The sequence below is a fragment of the Orycteropus afer genome, unplaced genomic scaffold (genome assembly GCF_000298275.1).
Source record: "Orycteropus afer afer isolate SDZICR_OR568_19922 unplaced genomic scaffold, OryAfe1.0 scaffold00118, whole genome shotgun sequence".
Classification (NCBI taxonomy): Eukaryota; Metazoa; Chordata; class Mammalia; order Tubulidentata; family Orycteropodidae; genus Orycteropus; species Orycteropus afer.
Window position 1 is genome coordinate 832,578 of NW_006921705.1, and position 24,606 is coordinate 857,183.

Sequence of the window (24,606 nt, forward strand, 5' to 3'; positions counted from 1 at the left end):
TAAGCACACTGAAGGGCCTCTAGATGTTGAGTCAAACTACTCATACTAAGCATTTATGGAGCACTTGTTGCATTTGAAAGGAGCTCTGGTGGTGTATTACCTAAGGCATTTGGCATCATTTAGAAGGTTTATAGTTCAAACCCACCAGCCACTCCTCAGAAGACTGGACAATGTACTTCCATAAAGATTTACTGCCTCAGAAACCTAAAGGGTGTCACTATAAGTTGATATCGAGTTGATGGCATTGAGTTTTTGTTTTTTGGTTTGTTTTGTTTGAAGCACTGCTCTGAGCATTTTTTTTTTTTTTTTGGTCCACTCATTTATAGTCTTCAAAACAGTCTTATGAAGTAGGTAATAATTTATCTTCATTTTAATGATTACGATAATGAGACACAGGGAGGCTATTCAATTTTCACAAAGTCATATAACTAGCAATTGGAAGAGCTTGTGTTTAAAAAGAGGTCACACATTTATCCACTGTTATATACTACCACTCAAATAAAAAATCAACTCACTGCCATCGAGTCAATTCCAACTCATAGGACTCATAACGAGCCATGTTGAGTGTCCAAGGTGGTAAATCTTTATGGAAGTAGATTGGATTGCCCATCTTCCTTCTGCAGAGCGCTTGGGGGTTTGAAGTGTCAACCTTCTGATTACCAACCAAATGCCCTAGACACTGTGCCACCGTACTACCACTAGTATTGGTCAAATATATTTTATTTTTCCTACAGGAAAATACAGATTGTAATGTTCTCTTGAAACTAAAATGGCACTCCTCTTTTGTCTCTCTATGCCTACAATTATACAAGCAGAGCCAAATACTTTACCAGTTATGAAAATGAATACGGCAGGATCATATTAAGAGAAAACCCTGTCCCCTCTTAGATAAGGAAATAAAAGGAGAATAGCTTCCATTTTAAAATATGTATTTTCTAGTGCAATCATCTGAACTTCAAGGATTGTGAATCTCATGTGTCAAAAAAAAAAAATTGAGATTGCACTTTAAAATTATTTTAAAAAGTTATATATATATTTATATATGCAACTGTACAAATTTATAATACATGTTTTAAAAACCACACAGAAAGGAAATGGAAAAAATATAGATAAAAGCAGGAACTTAAATATTTCCTTTCTACAGCCAATGAATCTTATATACTTTCACAACTAGTCTACTAAATAGAATCCTGGTCAGGAATAGAAACTAGTCGTACAAAGAAAATTGCCCAATCACCTAAATGCTGGGCAGTCTCACTTAGAAATTTACATTTCTGACTTCTGCTGGAAATTCAGAAAAATGGCATCAATGGCTTGTGTTTCCACATGACAACAACGGAGAGAAGTTGAGTACCAGCTGGCGTCTTTAGACAAACCATGCATTTCAATACTTTATCACACTCTTACTATCCCTAGGCTTCTTCAGCCTAATTCACTCTTTTTCTTTATCTGTATTTCCTCCAAAGAAATTTTAAATGTCTATGTTAGAAAAACAGAATTCTGTTCCCTGTACTGCTACACCTATAATCAAAGGCATTTTGAGCAATTTTGTGTGAAGATTTTGTCAGTTTACAAAGAAACTAAGCATGTCATTCTTCCAATATGATTCTGGTTTGCTTACTGGGCACTAGATCTCTCAGTATAGAGTTTATTTATCTACTGGAGGCTACAATAAATAAATAAATAAAAGAAGAAATTAAAATGAAATTTATTTGAATTCTTTGGAAGACAGATGTGGTAAAGAGAAAAAAAAAGGTGATGACTTATTATTAATCTACCTTGGCATAGTTAAGTCCATCCCTTATCACTCTGCCAGAAATGAATTAGCATTTTAATTATGAGTCTTTCTACTTGATTGTGTAAGACAATTCTCTATTTAAATTCTCTTGCAGAATATTAACTATTAGTTTAGCAGCTTAAGCTATTGCCATGCAATGTATACTTTATAATTGAATTATGCTAAAGGCAACATAATTTTATCGACTAACACTGAATGACATGTGATTCATGATTTTAAAGAGTGTGGTTCTGATATTATCAATTTGTTAATTCCTCAACCTACTTGCTTGCAAATTGAATAACAGAAAAGATGTCTTTCCTTAGAGATTACTTTTTTGCAAATTTATGTCGATAAAGTGTTCCAGTGCATTAAATAAGTGTGTTACTTTGTTAATTGATAGCGTGGCACAGATAATCAACTATGAAGTCATGAGGCTTTTCTTTGTTGTGACAGTTGTGTTTACCTATAACAGATTAATTAACATGTCAAATCTTTTCTTTCTCTTATTCCAGATCAGCCTTGACTGGTATTTGACAGAAGATGTTACAACGGTTTTATCTGTGGAAATGTTTGGCTTCAGGGATTATTCTTGGCTCTCTCTTCACAATCTGCCTGGGCCAGTATGAAGATGGTAAGGGTGCTTTTAATCTGACCTTTAGAGTTAGCCAAGATTCCTGTTATTAAATAGAAAAGGAAACACAATGCAGAAGTGAATCATGCTAATTTGTAGTTCATTTTAAAAGGTTAGCAACTTTATACAATAATTTACCTTAATTAAAATAATTTTACAAAGTGACATCAGATGATGCATTTTCTTTTTTAACAAGGATTGCAGGACGGTAGAAAACTGCAACATGAGACCACTATTTGAATACTTACTCATTCTCAATAAGCAAATTCTCAATTTCTATGGGGAAAAGAAAAAAAAAGATGTTGTTTCTACTAAGCCAAGTTTGTTGTTATGTGCCATCAAGAAAGGTTTACTTAACACAAATTATTAAGTAAAGCTTAGCAATACAAAATGCACTGAAATTTCCTATAAGAAATTATTCCTGAAAGGATTAAATCTGTAAGTGATTTCCTTGTTAATTCTTTACTTGAACATTGCATTGTTTCACTCCTGATATTTTATTTTGGAAGAGTGGGGAAAAAAAAAAAAAAAAAAGACGTCTGGACAGTAGACTTCCTAACTTATTCCCTAATACACATCAGCCACGTAAGAGAGGTCGTATTAGATATCAGGCTTCTTAGCGACCATTTAACACATTATGTCTGCTATGTCCCAAATGTGCCTATCTTTGGAATTTCAGTATTGGAGATATCTGTTATGCGGTTTGAATACTACATAATGAGAGTTAGGAGATATATAATACTTATTTTAATAGAATCAAGAAATGGGCAAAGCACCCTTCTGTAAAAGTTTGCCCTTCAAGAAAACTGAGCTGCATTTATTTATTTATTTATTTTCCTTTTTAACGCATGTTGTTTTAATTCAAAACTGGCTCCATATTCAAGACACACAGGTGAACAATCATCTCCTTATCTTTGTGGCCTTGTTACCTAGCTGCTCTTGGCTGCAGTAGAGAATGCGTATTTCTTTTGTGCTTTGCTTGCTAATCGGATTGATCTGAAGATGGATTAATTTTGTTTTATCCCAAACACTGTGTAAATTGAGCATACATTAGGAAATTCTCATTCTCAATAGTTAGGAGGATATATGTCCCTTTTGGGGTTTGCAGAATATTTCACAATGATAACTATTTTCATAAAGTCAACAGCTTAATCCCCTGAACAGTACTACTAATTAGCACACTGTTTGCTTCTTGTGTTTCTGAATTTAATATTCATGTCTTTGCCATTTATGATGATTGTGAATCTCCAGCCTAAAAATGAGTAAAACTGCAATGACAAATAAATATCTGCTACTGTCAAGCCAAAAAAAAAAAAAAAAACAATGACATTAGAAGCAGCATGACTTTATATTACAGGAACGGATTTATAATTGTGCATCAGGGGTCAGTGACACATCACTGGGTGGGTAGTTCTTTGTGTCACAGGACATTCTGTTCTTGTTCATGTGTTGGAATGTGAGGAAGGTTCGATTTTTAGTGTTCACCCCAAACAGGGAAGGATTCACTATCTGTCATTCCTCAAATTAGACATTCACAGAACATGCACTTTTTAGTAATGCAATTTATCAGAGGAAATTACTCCTGCTTTAACCTATAATACCATAGACTGGTTTTCTTAATAAGCTCATGACAGCACTCAGTCTTTCATAAATATACTCACATAACTTCAGAAAAACAGTTATCAGTTTACACAGCCATCATGTAGTCTGCTTTCTCAAGTGGAGTGTAACTCCGCACCACTCAAGTGATCGTGTACAACAGCCCGAGTCTCTAAAATTCACTCATGATGAATCCCCTGCAATGACAGTTAGCAAGCCTTCTCAGCATTCTCTTCCTGGAGGTAAGTGACTCTGTTCTTAGGAAGACTGAAGAGATGGTAAATGTGGCAGGAAAACTAAGGTTGTGGACCATGTTTTATAGAGATTTCCTAATTTTATATTCATTTCAGCAGTTGTTTTCTTTCTTACATACAGCCTCCAGTGTGCCTCATTTCCTGGGTCTAATCCCAAGTCTGTGCTTCTCTCTGACCTTACCTAGTCAGGGACTCTTTGATACTGCTTTAATTCAATTGTTTAGTTATGAGTGACTAAAACTGATTTTCATAGTTTACTGGTATTTTTGTTTGTTTGTTTTAAAATAATTTAATTGTTAGCCCATAGTATGCAAGGATGAAGTGGGGATTGGCAAACCATGGATAACACAAAATAGAACTAAACTGAAATGTGTGATATTATATTTTTTTAAAGCAATTTTTATATCCAAATGCATTGGACTGCAGGTATGCTTTTGGGTAGAAGGGAGGGAATGATGAGAGCCAAATGAGAAAGAGCAAAATAGTAAAAATAAAAAAGGAACACTTTGCCAAAGATACCCAATGATTAGATTAGGCCATTTTGGTAATAGATAACTGATTTGGATACATAGCAGCTTTAGGAACAGAAACATGAAGGAGAAAATTATAGTTTTAGGATTATTTGTATAAAATTCTAGACTTTGCTCATCATATTAAAGAAAAGGAATCTTCTAGGCTTTTAATTACGAACAGTGTCACATACTTGTCCTTGCATTTCTTTAGTTAGACATAGGAAGGTAGAAGAAAACAAAAAGCTACTTTTCAATGAATATTATTTCTGAAGTGGAATATCTAGTATTATCCACATGTCTGAAATCGCTTCTAAGAACAATGTATTGTATAAGTATTGCTTTTAATATTTTTATTACAGATTTTATCTTAGTAGAAAACTGGCTAGATTTTGGATTCCTTCATAATTTCTCATTCATATTGCTAGGATAAGTTTTAAGATGGAATAATGAAACAATTAGATGGTCTATTCCATAATGAACATTTCATTTGGTTGATGACTATGTATATAATTAGTATTAATATCACAAGTAAAGTTAATATTACTATATTAAATTTTAAAAGTCAGACTTTAGCTAACTGATGGAGCTATTAGAAAATTAGAGAACCTAATAGACTTGTAGTTAATGGTGTCTCTTCTTTATATATATATATAAAAGAGACAATTAAGATTGATGTTTTACCTTATCTTTTAATGCATTCCTGATCCTACCAATTTTATTTAAACACGAACTTGTATCTTGTTCCTAATTTGAACGTGGGGAGTCTGAAGAGGAGGTGCCTTTGGGAAGCAGGGAAAGGAGGGCCGCGTGCTAAGGTGTTTGTTGTGGGGATAAGATGTATTTAGAACATGACCCCTAACGTCAAATATTCTTCCAGTTGTTGTGAGGTATGATAAATAAAGTAAGTTGAGCATGGAATTTGTATTGTTATTTTGGTTTGTTTCAATGTTGAGTAAATGAATAAATGATGAAAAGGAGGGAGGGAGAGTTAAGAAGAGAAGACAATATATGACTAGTGGGGATAATTGTTCTCATTGTTATTATTTCCTTTTCATTTTAAAAATTCCCATATTTAATATATATTACTATAATAAATAGAAAACAAAATTATTTGTTTCAAAAAAGAAAAATAACAACTATATGTAATAACATTTTGAGGGAGGTTTACCAAAAAGTATTAGAAGACTTTTTAAAAGTTATGTGTGAACCTGAGTGTGGTGGTGGTGGCAGTGATATGTGTGTGTTTCCCTAAGTGTGTTCATACCATGAAAACCAACATGAGTTTATGAGGGGATTCTTCCTAATGCTTAGGAACTCAGCTGTCAGTGCAATCCTTACACAGCACGCACCGAGAACAACTATATAAAGGGATACTGTGAATAACCTCAATATGTCACAGTCTAATCTGAAACTCATTTTCCTTATCACTATGAAAGAAATAATAATAGCTCTTTGCAAGTTATTTTTATACAGTTTAGCACTGTGTTTGACACATAAAAATAATAAATAATTTCACATACTATTACTATTTATGAGTAGCCCTGGTGGTGCAGTGGTTAAGTGCTCAGCTACTAATCAAAAGGTCATCTATGTGAACGTACTAGCTGCTGCTTAGAAGAAAGATGTGACAGTCTGATTCTGTAAAGATTTACAGCCTTAGTAACCCTATGGACAGTTCTACTCTATACTATGTTTGTTGTTGTTATGTGCCGTTTGAGTCAGACCTGACTCGTAGCAACCCCTCCTTGGGTTTCCGAGGCAGTATCACTACGGAAGTAGATTGCCCCATCGTCCTTCCGAGGAGTGGCTGGTGGGTTTGAACCAACAGTCTTCTGGTCAGCAGTCATGTGCCTTAGGCACTATGCTACCAGAGCTCCCTACTCTGTACTATAGGGTTGCTATTAATGGAAATAGACTTCACAGCAGTGGGTTTAAGGGTATTATTATTTGTAAGTATTTATAAAGTTGTAAGGAGCTCTGGCAGTATAGTGGTTAAGGCATTTGACTGCTAAAAGGTCAGTGGTTTGAACCCACCAGCTGCTCTGCAGAAGAAAGATGAGGCAGTCTGCTTCTGTAAAGACTTGCAGCCTCACAAACCCAATGGGGGTCGCTGTGGTGGAATCAAATCAATGGCAGTAAGATTGGTGAATTTTGACATGCTTATTTGCAAAAGAGTGCTTAGTGTTCATGTGTGTAAGTGTGTATATTTTTCATCTCTCTCCAAATTAATAAAAACATCTTGGAAACTTGGCTTTGCAAGTTATGTTTTTATGCAAGCCATGCCTTATTTATTGATGAGGTATACATGCCAATCATTTTAGGAGGAACTGTTTTCTAGTTTGATGTTAAATGATAGGCTCCTGGAAATTCCATTTTTATCAGTATATCCAGATGTCATGAGGTGAAGTTCCACTGGTTTACACTAATTAAGTTTAGAAGACAGTGACATATAATTCACAATGCTGATATGGAGTTAAAGTGTAGCTACCCAATAAGCTAAAAGGAGCTCTGGTAACATAGTGGTTAAAGCATTTGTCTGCTAACCAAAAGGTCAGTGGTTCAAACCCACCAGCTGCTCCACAGGAGAAAGATGAGGCAGGCTGCTTCTGTAAAGATTTACAGCATTGGAAACCCTATGGGACTCAATAGCAAAGGATTTTTAATAAGCTGAAATACTTGTGCTTCCAGGCAGGATATTTTTCTCTAACAGATGTCATAAAGAGATAGTTCAAAAACAGAAAATAATGGTCTTACAAGAATAGTTGTTATTGTTCTATACTGTCATATTGATTCCAATTCATAGTGACCCTATATAAAAGAATAGACTTTTCTAGGGTGTAATCTTTACAGAAGCAGATTGCCAGGTCTTTTTCCCCACAAAGCCAATGGTAGTTTCAAACAACAAACCTATCAGGTAGCAACCGAACATTCCCAGACTGTTATAGACTACTGTCACATAAACCACCATGACAGAAACACCCCTGCCTCACAGACTGATAATTTCTCATTGGTAGGACACTCACTGACTCTTTTAGATAGTGCTGAATTTCTTTGAAGGTTTCCCTAGTTTCTGAGCTCCCCATTTCTAAGCCTCATGCAGATTACCGTCCTCCTGTTAGCCTTACTTTTCTCTGTGCACACAAATTATAATTGATTGTTCTGAGTCTGTTTCAGTTATCAAATTAAAGATGATTATGGGGAATCATACCTAAGTAAATTTCAATGCACATTGTTGTCTTAACCACTCATTTATATATGATTTCTTAAAGCAGCATACAAATAAATGAAGCAAATAGATTAGATAGATGATAGATAGACACATACACATGCATAATTAATATATACATTAGATAAAATAATAGCATATATAGCATATTGTTATTCAAATTCGTTTTACCTTAATATTTTAGACATCTTTCCTTGTCTACTCCTTAACTAATTCCATCTTCGTAGGTTTTATTCTAGAGAGTAAATCCACTTTCAGGAGTAACTTCATTGTTTTCCTGTTCGACCTAAAATCCTCAATGTTTGTCTTTTTCCTGAAGCTTTAAATACTATTGATTTTTTTATGCATTGGCCTAGAGTACATAGTATATGTGACAACTAGAATGGAATGACAAGAAAGAATATTGTTACTTTAAATGCTGACACCAAGAAAATTGTCCTAAACAATAGGAATTTCATCCCGTGTTGAAAGTTTGGCTTTGTTTTTATTTGGGTGGGTGTGGAGGGGCAGAGGGGCAGTTTCCCACAATTGCATTTCTTGTCTCCTCTATCCCGAAAGGGAATAATCTCGTGGATCTTCTTATCCTCCAAATGGATTTCATTTTAGAGCAAAGTTTTGAAAGCATGTATCTTCCCTCCCCCAACAAGTTCCCAATGAGCAAATTCAGACAATAAACTTTGTTATTTCTCTAAGCTCTGACCATGTGCCTAGAGGAATCTCTTCAGCGACTTTTATATACTTAAATAATAGGCTCATTTAAGGTCCATGTGTATGTCCTGGAAGGCAGAGAGCAAAAGAACATAGGAGAAAAATAGATCACTAAGTAAAAGACCAATTATTGTACCTAGAAGATTCTCTCTTTGTAACATATATAAAAACCAAACTCACTGCCATCAACTTAGATCCAATGCATAGCGACCCCTCCTTGGGTTTCCGAGGCAGTATCACTACGGAAGTAGATTGCCCAACCTTCCTTCTGAGGTGTGGCTGGTGGGTTTGAACCTCCAGTCTTCTGATTAATAGTCAAATACCTTAGGCACTGTGCCACCAGAGCTCCTGTAACACATACAGAGACAGACAAAGACACATACATGCACAGAGAAGTTATTTCCCACATAGAATTGGCAATTGTTGATAGTTGAGATACTCTCATTTGCCCTTTTCAAAAAGCAAGGGGAAAATTAAAGGTGTAATTAACTTAAAGGTCCATGCAATGCAGAAACAATCAGTGATGACTGTTTGGTCAGGTAGATGTTTTCCTTTGTGGTTCTAACAACCAAAAATAAAAAAATAAAAAAAGGAATTACTGAAAAAGTAAAGTGTTTATGTCCTCATAGTCAAAAAGGAAGAATTCATTTTAAATGTTTTTAGTAGAAATTGAAATTGAGGGAAAAAAAACATTTTGCTTGGCTCTGAGTCACCAATGCCTCCTACAAGTCATTTTAAAGTGCCTTTTTTGCTTGGATCTTTTCCTCTCAAATCTGTATACCTGTTACCACGCCCTCTTCCTCAGGTCCCCTAAGCTCTGTAATTTGGTTTTTCTCACAACTCTACTGAAACTACACTCACTAGGACCTCCAATGACTACTTTCTTGAACAAAACCTATAATTTTCTGGTATTTCGGCAGACAGCATTATTGATCTACTTTTTCTGCAGTTTTCTTTCTCCGAGGCTCTTTGTGCTGACCTTTCTTTGATCTCCTGAGTTTCAGACTTCTAATTCATCTTCCTGGTGAATGTTCTACCTTCTGTTCTCTAATTTTGAGCTCGTTCCACTATTGTTTATATTTTCATAATGACCCATATTGTATTATAAACAAATTTGGAAATGTTGTAATCTTTAAACAAGATCTTCTGCCAGAGGAAACAGATCTTCTCTTTGAAAATTTTTTCCGTCTAATTTCCCTTACACAATACATTATCCACTGCACGTCAAAACTCTTTTTCTCTATTCCACATTTTCAACTGTCTGTGGCACATTTCTAGTTATTATTTTATTGATTACCAAATTCTAGATGAATTATCAGGGAAACAAGAATAAGACAGTCCCTGCATTCAAGTATAATGGTGATAATCAATACAATGTTAATATTTAATAGTACAATAATAGAATTATATACAGTGTATGTTTCATTCTTTTGTGTATAGGGTTGCTATGAGTTGGAGCCAACTCAATAGCATCTAATGACAACAAAATGTGACTTGGGATACTGTAAATGGAAAACCTGATAAAGAATTTGGAATACAGGGAGATTCAGAAAATTATTTCAGGGAGAGTTCAAAAGACCTACACAGAAGATTGAGTTTGTGTTCTGATTTAAGATTATACCGACTGTCCTGGAAAGTATTGAGGATCTAACATATTTGCAGTTTTATGATTTAAATCAGGAAAAGTTCAATATTAAAATATCCAAAGCCAATAACACAGCATGAGCATAGTTGGGAAAACCACCCTGTTTTCCAAAATACAGAATATTAGAAGTTATTCCTTAAATTTTATGACTGTTATTAGCAGGCATCACCATCCTTATACATCCATTCTTGAAAAACTATGTGATGAGGCAGTTGAGAGTGCACACCTTGAGCCAGACTGTGTGAATGTAAATCCTGGCTCCACATCTCTGTAGCTGTGTCACTGTGGTAAATAATTTAACATCTCCTGGCTTAAATTTCCTCATCTGTGACATGTGGATACTGAGAGTATTTAATTTATAAGATTATTGTAGGGATTAAATTATTTACTGTAAAAGATTGAGATGAAAAATTGCCACACTGAGTACTCTTTCAGCAGCTTTCACCATCATCAGCAGCAAGAGCATTATCATCATCATCTCCTTGGGTGAATGGAGTTCAATGTATGAGTACCTCTACTTACCATACATGTGACCAAGGACAAGTTCCTTAATCGCCTAAAGCCATCTTTCCTCAGCTATGAAATGAGGACAATGTACTGTGGGGTTATTGTGAGTTCAAATGAAACAATATACATATTGCATTTAAGCCATTACTTGCCACATCAAAAGGGGAAAAATATGCTGCATATGTTATATATATAGTAATATAGCTTTGTGTGTGTGTATATATATATATATATATATATGTTGGGAGCTCTGGTAGCATAGTGGCTAAGACACTTGCCTGCTAACCAGACAGCTGGCGGTTCAAACCCACCAGCCACTCCTCGGAAGGAAGGTTGGGCAATCCTACTTCCGTAGTGATACTGCCTCAGAAACCCAAGGAGGGGTTGCTATGAGTCGGGTTTGACTCAACGGCACATAACAACAACAACAACATATATATGTTATTATTGGTGTCAAGAGCAATTGATTCCGACTCATAGTGACCCCCTTTGGATTTCTGAGGTGGTAAATCTTTAAGGGGGTATATTGCCCAGTCTTCCTTCCAAGGTGTAGTTGTTGGGTTTGAACTGCCAACCTTCTAGTTAGCAGCCAAATGCCTTAGGCACTGTGACACTAGAGCTCTTTGTAAATAACATTAGTAGAAATAAAATAAGATACATGTAAAATCAATTTTGTTTACATTCTTAATAAAATAAAGTTGCATGTAGGGGAGCAGCAAAAATTATGTAGATTAATATTGTTCTGACATAGATGTGAAATGTTCATTATGAGCAGGGTTAACGCCAATGGTGATACCTGGAACAATATGTAGGGTAGAGATAGATATGGTTAGGTATATTCTGGAAGCATAGTTCTGATCCTGCAATACTGCAGAGTTCCAGGTAGATGGCTATTATCAGAGCCCACCTGATGCAGACAAAGGTATTCCAGGTGTCCTTACATGGATTCAGTTTGCTCAGGCACTGAGAATTACTGGGAGTGCAGGTGAAAAGCCCTTGTGACTCCAATTGAGCTGGACAGATCTAAGAGTGAAAGCAGAATACAGAGATAGATTGCAGAGAAACTGAAAATACCCATAAAGAGTAGGGACAAAAAAAAGGTTCCTGAGAGCAGCAGGTGTGCCTACAATGGGAAAAGGTGACCAAAGAAACATTTCAAAGCAGAAGGACTGAGTGGATATATGGATGTGCAAGAGAATCTGTCATAAAATGCTCTTGAATTTCTCCTGGCAAATTTCTGCAGACTTGCATTGCCCTTTGCTGTTATTGACATCATCTTAATCCTAAATTATTCAAAAAACATTACTATTCAACATCAAACTCCTTGAATACAGGAACTATGAAAGCAGGGACTATATTTTTCTTTTTTTTATTGAAGTTTTATAGCCTAGTTCCTATTTTTTGCTTAATATATATTTATGAAACACATAAATAAATGACTAGTCCAGACCTTTGTCACATATATCTGTAAGAAACAATGATAACAAATATTCAATTTGTTCTGCTACATTATCTGGTCATTTTGTTATTAGACAGGACATTGTACCTACAATTGGCCAATGAAATGTGAGTAGAAGTGATGCAGTTATTGCAAGACTGATGCAACAATAAGGCCATGTGTAATTCTTTAGCCTCTCCCTTTTGTCAAAATAGCTGTGGAAGCCATGTGTCCAAATAGCTAAAATATAAAAGATGACTCCTCAGTCATCTCTGAGTGCCTGGGTGGAGTAGGAATCAGCTGCCCTCCCCTCCCCTCACATGAGTCTCCTGATATGCACTCTGAATGAGAAATCACTATATTTTTTGTGACAAGTTCAGAGTTGGTTTCCCACAGCAGTGTAGGTGCAATACAAGAGTTAGCTTCCCTCTTCCTGCTATTTCTAATAAAACAGTTAATCCCTAGTCTGAACTTCCTAAGATAGAACTTTCTTCAAGTGTGTTCTAATAGTTTCTCCACTGATTACTGGATCATGCCTATATTCCAGATTTCTTGACTGATTTTGAAGTATTTTCATTTTGTCTAACCTTTTATTTTTTTCCCCAGGATTTTTCAACATCTATCAGAAAAGTTATTCAGATTCCTTTCTGTTACTTAGCACACTTCTGTTGAGTCAGATCCCACTAATAACAACCCCTCCTTGGGTTTCTGAGGTGGTATCACTACAGAAGCAGATGGCCCAACCTTCTTTCTGGGAAGTGGCTGGTGGGTTTGAACCAGCAACCTTCTGGTTAGCAAATGCCTTAGGCACTACGCCACCAGAGTTCCCTCTTTTCCATTACTAGAATGTTAAATCTTCATTCCCTTCTCTTCACCTTGTTTTAAATGTTCTTTTGCGCTTTTGTAGTGTGCCTTCCCCCTTCACTTTCTCCTCTTCTCCTTTCTTCCACTCTCCTTTCCTCTCTTTTCATGTCTCCCTGGTCCTTAGCATTCCTATGCCTCTCTCTCCCCTTCCTCTTTCCTCTCCTTTTACTGCTTCTCCCTTCCTATCCCATTACCCTGTTCTCTTAAACTCTTCTCCCTCTTCTATCTGCACTTTTTAATTTTGTTGGTGGTGTTGTGTCTATATTTCCATTTGTCTATCCATACTTGTTTACCTGTGTATCCAACTGTAGATTAATGTTTTCTGTTACTCATAATGCAGTACTGGCTAAGCAGTAGTATTTACCTTTATTGTTTATAGCTCTTGTACACCTCTCCATGTCTTCCTTTTCCTTAGTGATATTGTGCTCATCATACACTTTCATTATATTGCTTTTCCCTTCACCCATAGCAAACCTGTCTCTTAATTATCCATCTATTTCCCCTCCTTACCCCTCCACTACCATTCCTTGTGGCCAACAAAGAAAATTTTCTTCTCTGCATAAACTTTTCCACGTTTTCATTCTCCATCTATGAATGGATATCTATGGAAAGGTCACAAATTAGTAATTGTGTGTGGCTACAACTAGAAGATATGATGTCAGAAGGACATTTCATAGGAGAGAATGCTAGTAGTTTTACAAGTAGATCTATATGGAAAGAAATACTTTGCTATAAAACTGTAAAGTCTCTACCAATTCAACCATTCTCATTCATAGCCCTTCTTTCTGTTTCTCTCACTCTTTTATGTCACTCACTTAGAAGACGTTGCTTGTAGTATTTAGATTTTGTATTGTAGTTGATTGTATTTAATGCCTCAGTATATTCTATTAAATATTGTACTTTCATCTTTCATGTATGTCACTCCTACATGTTCAACAAGGCTCTTGAAATCAGAAATCACATCAATTGTTCTTTTATGTATATACAGCATCATTTAATAATAACCACTAAAACTTGGCAGTGTTTCATTCTGTTGTGCATAGGGTCACAATGAGTTGGACACATCTCAACAACACCTAACAACAATAATTATTTATCAACTATTAATGAAGCCCTCAATATAGATTATTTTCTTTAACCTTCCCAGAAACCTTAATGAGATTCTTACAATTATAATAAAAATTACATAATAATTTATAATTTTTATTCATAGCTTTTAAATGTATTCTCTTTTATAGTATAATATCCTGTATAATGTTTGTTCCTATATTTAGATTATAAATTCCTAAAACAGAAACTATCTCATTTACTTTTGTTACCTTTAGCATATGGAAGAGTGAATTTCATACAATAGATTTTCAGTTAGTGGTTATTAAAATAAATAAACATTAAATTAAAAAATAGATTGATGTATGAAATGCCTCCTTAAATAATATAGTGACAAGATATCTATATGTACATTTTATATATGCACATATGTACAAACACTGTATATCTATAATTGTACACAATAGTGTATATTTTATAAAAATCTTTGTAGCAAATTCAAACTCTGAACCCATTCTTTCTTCAAATGTTTTTGCTATCTTCCTCACTCTTCTCCGATTACCAGTTGCTGCTCTGGGCATTTTTTCCTAATCCTGGCCACTCACCCTGCAGAAGTTGCTTCTGAGTTCAATGGCCCAGTTATGCTACTAATCTTCCCTTCTCTTGTAAGATCCCATACTGCCCCTCAGGGCTGCTCAATTAGACTGCTCAATGAAGACTGTTCAGCTGGTCTGAGTTTATTAAGAGTTTTTACTGAACAATTGGAATACTGATGAGAGCTATTCAATCTCACAAAGCTACTACAATATAAAAAGAACAATACTAACACAGACATCAATATTTTACACAGTTAAAATCCAAGTTTGGACCACACTTCTTCTATAGAGATATGGAATGCAATTCTGATGATATGCCCAGAGGAAGAAAACATAGCCTTATAAAGGAATACCAATGACTCATTATGCACATTATTTTACTTATCTAAATATATCAAGCATTTATAACCAAACCAAACCAAACTCACTGCTATCGAGTCGGATATGACTCATAGCGACCCCTTCTTGGGTTTCTGAGGCAGTATCACTACAGAAGTAGTTTGCTCAACCTTCCTTCTGAGGAGTGGATGGTGGATTTGAACTGCCAGCCTCTGGTTAACAGTCAAATGCCTTAGGCACTACACCACCAGAGCTCCTAAGAATTTTTCTAGCACCTATTTATGTGTATTTCATGTTTCTAATAATAATAGCTGATATTTATTGAGAAATTTCTATGTGCTAATCACCTTACTAGCACTATACATTGTCCTCTATTCACATTGCATAGTTATATAAACATCCTTCAATATATTTAATGTTACATCTCAAGCACAGACTTACATAGTATTATACAAATATGTTTAAATGCCTGTTATATGTCAAGCCCTTTACTATAATTTGTAGATAGAGAAGAAAACAAAACAGACAGAAATTCTCATCATTATAGATTTTAGAATATAATAAAAATCAGTGAAAGAAGTATATAGTCTGCTAGTACAATAGGGAGCTCTGGTGGCGTAGTGCCTAATGCATTTGACTGCTAACCAGAAAGCTAGTGGTTCAAACCCACCAGCCACTCCTTGGAAGGAAGATTGGGCAATCTACTTCTGCAGAGATACCACCTTGGAAACACAAAGAGGGGTTTCTATGAGTTGGAAATGACTCAACAGTAGTGAGTTTGGTTTGGTTTGTTAGTACATGAAAGGGGTTATATAAGAAAAATAAAGCAAGAAATAATTGAGAGTGCTGAAGGGATGATACAATTTTAAATAAAATAGTACAGGAAGCATTTAGGTACTAAGAAGGTGTCTGTTGAGCAATGTATGGAAGGCACTGAGAGAATAAACTCTGTGGATTCATTGGGAAAGAGCACTGAAAACAGAGGCAACAAAAGTGAAGGAGTCCTGTGATGGTACCACACTTATTGTGTCAGAAAAACACAATACAAAAAAGTTGGGGTGACTGGACTATTGAACTGAGTGATGGGGTGGGAGATAGAAGATACAATCAGAGAGGAGATGGGAAACTAGATTTTGTAGAGACTCAAAAGCAATTGAAACAACTTTGTTTTGTTTTCTGAGTAATAAGGAAATCACTTGAGCACTGTGTTGAGAATTAGCAGTGAATATCAAGAAGACCAATGAGAAAGTTATTACAATATTCCAAGCAGAAAATAAAGGTGTCTTTGGCCAGGGTGTCCATGACAAAGGTGCTCAAAATGGTTGACCTACTGATATATTTTGAAAGTATAACTAACATGATTTAATATTGTGTTTGCTACAGTGTAGACAAAAATAATAATACTAATATTAATGGTAATAACATTGAATTTAAGGTTTGATATCAAGGTTTTAGCCTGAGCATCTGGAAATACTGAATGACCACCTTCATCAGAGGAAGAAATATAGATAGAACTGAGCCTTAAAAACACTGGTGTTAAGAGCCCAGAGAGATGAAGAAGAATCAGCAGAATATTAACATACAAGGCAGTTAATATGAAGAAAATGAAGAGTTAGTAGTTTACTAGACATCAAAGGGAAAGGAATCTCAAGGAGAAAGTGGTCAGCTATCAAGTATGATCAAGTGAGTGAGATGTGAGAATTGGACCTGAGATGAGATAAGCATTTATTGGTGATCTTGACAAGAATTATTGTGATGGAATGTTAAAGGTGAAAGTTTGGAGTCAGACTAAGAGAAAATAAGAAAAAAATAGGAAATATAAACAGTTTAAAGATATAAAATACAAAGTTATTTTATTTTTAAAGTAAAGCAACAGTGGTAACATGTAAATAAAAATAAGGAGCAAGAAAACCTACCTCAACTCAGGTCTTGGTGATTTAAAGGTATGAAAAAAAGAAACAGCCATGACTGAGAAGGTTACAGAGAAAATAACTTCTAGGAAGAGGCAGACTTCTGGTAGACCAAAAAGAAGAAAGGGATGTTCAGCAAAGCAGGCAGTATCTTACTTAATCTATTGAAACAAATAGTTAAGTACTTGACACTAGCCAAAAGGTTAGCAATTCAAACTGTCCCAGAGCAACCTTGGAAAACAGGCCTGGAAATCTGCTTCTAAAAGATCACAGCCTTGAAAAGCACTTCTACTCTGCACACATGGGGTCCCCAAGAGTCACAATCAAGGGATGACATCCAAAACAACTAACAGAACAATTCTACGAAATATGTTCTATTATTATTATTATTATTATTATTATTCCTCTTGTCCATAAGAGGAACTGAAGCTTAAAGAATCATGCTATCTTGATTGTTGTCACATAGATCCTGTATCTGAGAGATGCATTCCTAGCTCTGACAATCTGGTTCAAGCAATCACTATATATCATAGCCTCAGTCAAAAGTGTACTGCATCCACAGAAGTCCAATAATATAGACTCCGCTTCATGAAGCTTTAGAAGATTGATGGAAGCTGATAACAATTCATATCATATATCCATTCATTTAATATATTTTACTAACATCTACCATATGTTAGTTTTATGTTAAGTTACAGCAATGTAAGACAAAACAAAACAAAACTCACTGCCCTAGAGTTGATTCTGGCTCATAGCAACACCCTTTGGGTTTCTGAGGCAAGAAATGTTTATGGAAGTGGATTGTCTAGTCTTCCTTCCATGGAGTGACTAGTGGGTTTGAACCGCCAACCTTCTAGTTAGCAGTCAAGTGTCTTAGGCATGTGCCATTAGAGCTCCTGAATGTAAGACAGGTAAGATGCACTTCTTGGCCTCATGAATATTACTGCCTACCTCATATGAAACAAGAGCAAAAGAGAAAAATAGAAAACGTAAATATAAATCAATATATTGTAGGTTGTCATGCTTGTAGTTAGGACATTTCTTCTGTGTACATAGATGTGTGTTAATAATCTTTCTACCTGCAACCAGTCACAGAAGATTGGAAATTGTTTTGAGTTATTTGGATAATTACTTACAAATTGTATCAGATCCAAACATGATACACTATACAGTTAAAAATATAGTCAAATAACAAGGAAAAAAAGATAGGATTAAAACATGATAAAATATCGGCAGTCTATGGATATGAAAAATTATAGCATAGTAGTTGACAGTAATTATGGGAAGATATCAAGAACATTATCCATGAAGAAAGCAAGAGATCACTAAAAAGACAAGAAAAGAAGAGAAGACCAAAGTGGATGACAGAGACTCTGAACCTTGCCCTTGAGCGGAGAATCGCTAAAGCAAATGGAAGAAATGAAAAGGTAAAAGAGCTGAACAGAAGATTTCAAAGAACAGCTCGAGTAGACAAAGCCAATTACTATAATGAAATGTGCAAAGACCTGGAGTCTGAAAACCAAAAAGGAAGAACACGCTCAGCATTTCTCAAACTGAAAGAACTGAAGAAAAAATTTAAGCCTCGAGTTGCAATATTGAGAGATTCTATGGGCAAAATATTGAATGATGCAGGAAACATCAAGAGAAGATGGCAGGAATACACAGAGTCACTGTACCAAAAAGAACTGATCGATCTTCATCCATTTCAGGAAGTGGCATATGATCTAGAACCAATGGTAATGAAGGAAGAAGTCAAAGCTTCAATGAAAGAACTGGCAAAGAACAAGGGTCCAGGAATTGATGGCATACCAACTGAGATATTTCAACAAACAGGTGCCCCATTGGAGGCACTCACTCAGTTATGCCAAGAGATTTGGAGGACAGCTACCTGGCCAACTGACTGGAAGAGATCCATATTTGTGCCCATTCCAAAGAAAGGTGATCCCACAGAATGTAGAAATTATAGAACAATATCATTAATATCACATGCAAGTAAGATTTTACTGAAGATAATTCAAAAACGTTTGCAGCAGTATATTGATAGAGAACTTCCAGAGGTTCAAGCCGGATTCAGAAGAGGACGTGGAACAAGGGATATCATAGCTGTTGTCAGATGGATCTTGGCTCAAGGCAGGGAATACCAGAAAGATGTTTACTTGTGTTTTATTGACTATGCAAAGGCATTTGATTGTGTGGATCATGACAAATTATGGACAACATTGAGAAGAATGGGAATTCCTGAGCACTTGATTGTACTCATGAGAAATCTGTACCTTGACCAGGAGGCTGTCATTCAAACAGAACAAGGGGACACTACATGGTTTAAAATCAAGAAGGGAGTGCGTCAGGGTTGTATTCTGTCTCCACACTTATTCAATCTATATGCTGAGCAAATAATCTGAGAAGCTGGACTATATGAAGAAAAATGTGGTATCAGGATTGGAGGAAGAATCATTAACAACCTGAGATATGCAGATGATACAACTTTGCTTGCTGAAAGTGAGGATGACTTAAGGCACCTACTGATGAAGGTTGAAGAATACAGTCTGCAGTATGGATTACATCTCAACATAAAGAGAACAAAAATCCTCACAACTGGACCAATGAGCAGCATCACAATAAATGGAGAGAACATTGAGGTTGTCAAAGAATTCACGTTGCTTGGTTCTACAATCGATGCCAACGGAAGCAGCAGTCAGGACATTAGAGGACGTGTAGCATTGGGAAAGTCAACTGTGAAGGAACTGTTTCAAGTGCTGAGGAGCAAGGATATCTCCTTGAGGACTAAGGTGCGCCTGACACAAGCCATGATATTTCCAATCGCCTGGTATGCATGTGAGAGCTGGACAATGAATAAGGAAGACCGAAGAAGAGTTGATGCTTTTGAGTTGTGGTGCTGGCGGGGAATGCTGAAAGTACCGTGGACTGCTAAAAGAACTAAGAGATCTGTTCTGGAGGAAGTGCAGCCAGAATGCTCCTTGGAAGCAAGAATGGCCAGACTTTGTCTCACCTATTTTGGTCATGTTGTAAGAAGGGACCATTCCCTGGAGAAGGATGTCATGCTGGTAGGGTGGAGGGTCGACGAAAGAGGGGGAGGCCTTCCACGAGATGGATTGATACGGTGGCTGCGATGATGGGATCAAGTATAGCAGGGATTGTGAGGCTGGCGTGGGATCGGGCCGTGTTTCGTTCTGCTGTGCATGGGGTCGCTATGAGTCGGAAACGACTCAAGGGCACTTAACAACATTAACAACAACAGTTGACAGTATTGGTTATTGGAATCAGACCTTTTTTCAGAATCTTGGCAAAATCAATATTTGATTTTCAATGAGTTTCTAATGTCTTTAAGACTCACATCTCCATCTATTAAACAAGGATAATGTGGTTAAGTGCCACCAAGTCAGCTCCAACTCATAGCAACCCTATGTACAACAGAAATAATCACTTCCAGGTCCTGTGCCAGTCTCAGTCCCTGCTATACCTGAGCCCCTCATTGCAGCCACTGTGTCAATCCATCTTGTTGAGAGGCTCCCCCCTTTTCACTGTTCTTCCACCCTACCAGGCATGATATCCTTCTCTAGGGAATGGTCACTTCTGAGATGACTAAAGTAGATGAGATGAAGTCTGGCCCTTCTCATTTCCAAGGAGCATTCTGGCAGCACTTCTTCCAGGACAGAGTTGTTAGTTCTTCAGGCAGTCCATGGCACTTTCAGCATTCTTTGCCAACACCACAATTCAAAAACATCCACTCTCCTTCAGTCTTGCTTATTCATTGTGCAGCTTTCACATGCATATGAGGTGACTGAAAATACCTTGCTTGTGTTAGGTGCAACTCAGTCTTCAGACATCTTTACTCTTCAGCACTTTAAAGAGGTCTTTTGCAGCAGATTTGCCCAGTGAAATACAGCATCTGTTTTCTTGACTGCTGCTTCCACTGGTGTTGATGTTGGAAACAAGTAACATGACCTCTTCTACAACCTCAATCATTTCTCCGTTTATTGTGATACTACTTATTGGTCTATTTGTTAGGATTTTTGCTTTCCTTTATGTTGAGATGCAGTCTATATTGCACACTATAATCTTCATCAGTAGTTGCTTTACGTCAACTTCGCTTTCAGCAAGCAAAGTTGTGTTGTCTGCTTATTGCAGGTTGTAAATGAGTCTTCCTCCAATCCTGATGCCACATTCTTCTTCATGTAGTCCACCTTCTTGGATTATTTGCTCAACACACAGATTGAATAAGTATAGTGAAAGGATACAACCATGATGCATTCCCTTTTTTATTTTAAACTATGCAATATCCCCTTATTCTGTTCGAACAACAGCCTCCTGGTGTAAGTATAGGTTCCTCATGAGTACAATTAAGTGTTCTGTAATTCCCATTCTTCTCAATGTTATCCATAATTTGTTACAATACACACAGCCTAATGCTTTTGAATTGTCAATAAAACACAAAAAAAAAAATCTTAAAAAAGCTCTTTAATTAGATTTCTTATTGTTAAGATAAACTACCAGTATGCATGTAAACTTCTTAGCATGTTTTCTAGTATATAGGATCTGATAAATTCATGCTATTGCCTTATAAATAATAATCATTTTCAAATTGAAGGAGGGTAGATTTAAAGCCTCCTTCTCACTAATCAATATTCTTTTAGGTATACTTTGTCCAAAAATGCTAACACATACAAACACACACACATACACTTGAACATGCTCACACATATGAACATGACCATTCCTTTCTTAGAACAATCACTATGTCTTCTACCTACTTCTAAGATCTATAATTCTTTGTATGAATTTCTGCCCTTCTAATCTGTGAATTTCTCAGCTGCAGTTGTTAAAAGCTCAGGGTATGGAATAGAAACTCAGTAACTGTTTGCTGTCTGTGCCTTTATCATTATTTTTTCCTGTTATTTTATCTACCACCTTCAACTTTTTATTGATTTTCTCTAATTACTTCTAATAAAAGTTTTCTTTACTCCTTATTTACTCATATGTGTGTATTTCTGTTTTCTTCATTCTTTTCATACGTTGTCCCAACCTTCCTTTCCATTCTCATTTTCTCTTCCTGTTTTTATATTTTTTTGTGTATGCCCTCCTCTCTTTCTTTCACTCTCTCTCTCCCAGTTGCCCAACTCTTATCTTTCTGCCATTCATTGTTGTTGTTGTTGTTATGTGTCATCGAGTCGGATCCGACTCATAGCAACCCCTTCTTGGGTTTCCAAGGCAGAATCACTACGGAAGTAGATTGCCCAACCTTCCTTCCGAGGAGTGGCTGGTGGGTTTGAACTGCCAGCCTTCTGGTTAGCCGCCAAGCGCCTTAGCCACTATGCTACCAGAGCTCCCTGCCATTCATTAGCTAATCTAAATTCCAGAATGCAAAATAACTTTTAGCTTCACTTGCTAAAGAAAGGGTTTGGGATAGAATTTTAGGAAAATAAAAAACAAATCCTAGAGTGCATTTTTAAAACACCTTCATGTGTGCACATGTGTGACACACACACACACACATATACATACATTTCAGTACTGCTAGAGCTTTCTTCTATTATCAGATGAGAGACATTTGAAAGACAATACTGTTCAATTTCCTTCCCAATGATAGCAACATTGAAAAAGCTTTTCAATTTAGTCTCAAAATTTAAACTAAAACTAGTAGCTTAGTCAAATTGCACTTTTTAAATATAAATTCTATGGGAATTCCTTTGAAAGTATAAATTGAGATATACTCTTAGATGGAAAAAACCTTGAAGAAATATTGTCCAGTGTATTGGATTTGAATTGGTGCACTCAATGTGTATCTCCATCACCGATTGCTCACTGGTTCTATTTAACTGAACAGCAACAGGCTTCTTAAATGTGGTTTGAGACTAGTCCATGGAAAGTGACATTTAGAGACAATCATGATGGCTTTCTGTTTGTTGCAGTCTCAGCTGTTTCATTCAAACAAAATAAAGTAAAACTATAAGGACTCCATTTTGAGTTGAGACCATAACATGAGTTCAATTGTAGATAGGTGAATCTGAGAGAGCAAGAAGTAAAGGAAATACATGGGGTCTCAGAGAAGGGTTTTGGGCAGAGATAAATGTCTCTGAGCTATTTCTCAATAAATGATGATTTTGATCATTATCATTCCAATCTGAATATTTGTAGAACTGCTCATGTCATGCATTTATTGGATTCTTCATCAAATATAATTGTTTTATAATAAATTCTCTGGGAATGTGTTTGATTTACACACACACATACAGCTTTACTTTTTCTTTACATATTTATAGTTTCTATCATATATCTAAGGCTCTTCAGAAGAAATTGTGAAGTAAACTGTAATTCTCTTATTTATATATCTTTATTCCCCTCTCCTTCTTCTTCTTCTTCTGGTTCCAGAAACCGTATGTTCTCATGTTATTTAAAAACAATTTCAAGGGTAAGAAGGGGAAAAGGAAAAACTGTGGGGTAGAAATGAAGGGAAAGAGGTACAAATTATCTTTGCCAAATATAATAATTATAGCTGATAGAAAGTGCTTCCCTAAATATTATTTTGAAGCTACCCAGTTATATACTGCTTGTATGTTTTTGGGTGTATTTCTTAAATGCTATATATCAAGAAAAAGATAATATTACAGTAAAAATATAAGATTTTTAAAATTCAGTATTTTCCTTTTGCTAGACTATATTTAAAACTTGGAAAAATATTAAAGTTTCACATGGGTTTGTTTATCTTGTTTCACACTTTTACACATGGAATCATTCCAGAGATGAGCTTGAGTTCTTGCAACTCAATAAATGATCCTCAAAGTTTTACTTTGATTTCCTGAAAAAAAAAGTCTGTGCAGTAGAAAACTGCCAATTTTCACATATCTTCTGATATAATTTTTTAATGAAATAAAAATTGTGTTTAATTATGGGAGAATAGTAAAGTCAGATAAGAGCATCAGCACTAACTATAATTTTTTTTTCTCATTTGTTTTGTAGGTATTTCCTAGATCTTAAAAAAAAAAATTACATAGGAATTTAAAAAAAAACAAAGAAAAACTATTATTTTAATCTTAGAGATGCATATTGGTTGTCTTATGATAGTTTCAGGTGACAGAGTAATGTATTGAATAGGTATAGGTATGTATTAATGAAGCTAAAATACCCAAAATTAGGTACGTATTTTGGGGGTGACTTCATGTAACTCTTGCAGATTTCATGCAGTGTGGTGTTAGACACTTAAGTGAATATTTGATTAGTCTGTAGTTCCTTTCCACACCATTATATACAATTCAATTAATTGTATATCTTCATAGGAATATTAAACATACTTTTAGTATATTGCCTTATGTTTATATTAATATATTTTTAAATACTTTACTATGCTTATATTCTGTAGAATATACTCTTGCACTAAATTAGTGAGACAGGTAGACCTGAGTGTTTTCTGCATATAAGGTCCTCATTACTTTCAGATGTTCAAAAATATAATATACTCTGTGCTATTTATGGTGCACCATAAAACAAAAAAAATTATGGACATACAGTTGATTCTGACTCATAGCAATAAC

The 24,606-nt window shown here is 35.6% G+C and overlaps 1 protein-coding gene across 1 annotated transcript in view; it reads left to right on the forward strand.

Moving 5' to 3' along the window:
* Positions 1 to 2,320: 2,320 nt before the first annotated feature.
* Positions 2,321 to 24,606, forward strand: part of PCDH15 (protocadherin related 15) — a 1,158,626-nt gene continuing 1,136,340 nt past the window's right edge. Inside the window, exon 1 of the mRNA XM_007944018.2 lies at positions 2,321 to 2,411. Coding sequence (XP_007942209.1) covers positions 2,321 to 2,411 — 91 coding nt within the window. The remainder of the gene's footprint in view (positions 2,412 to 24,606) is intronic.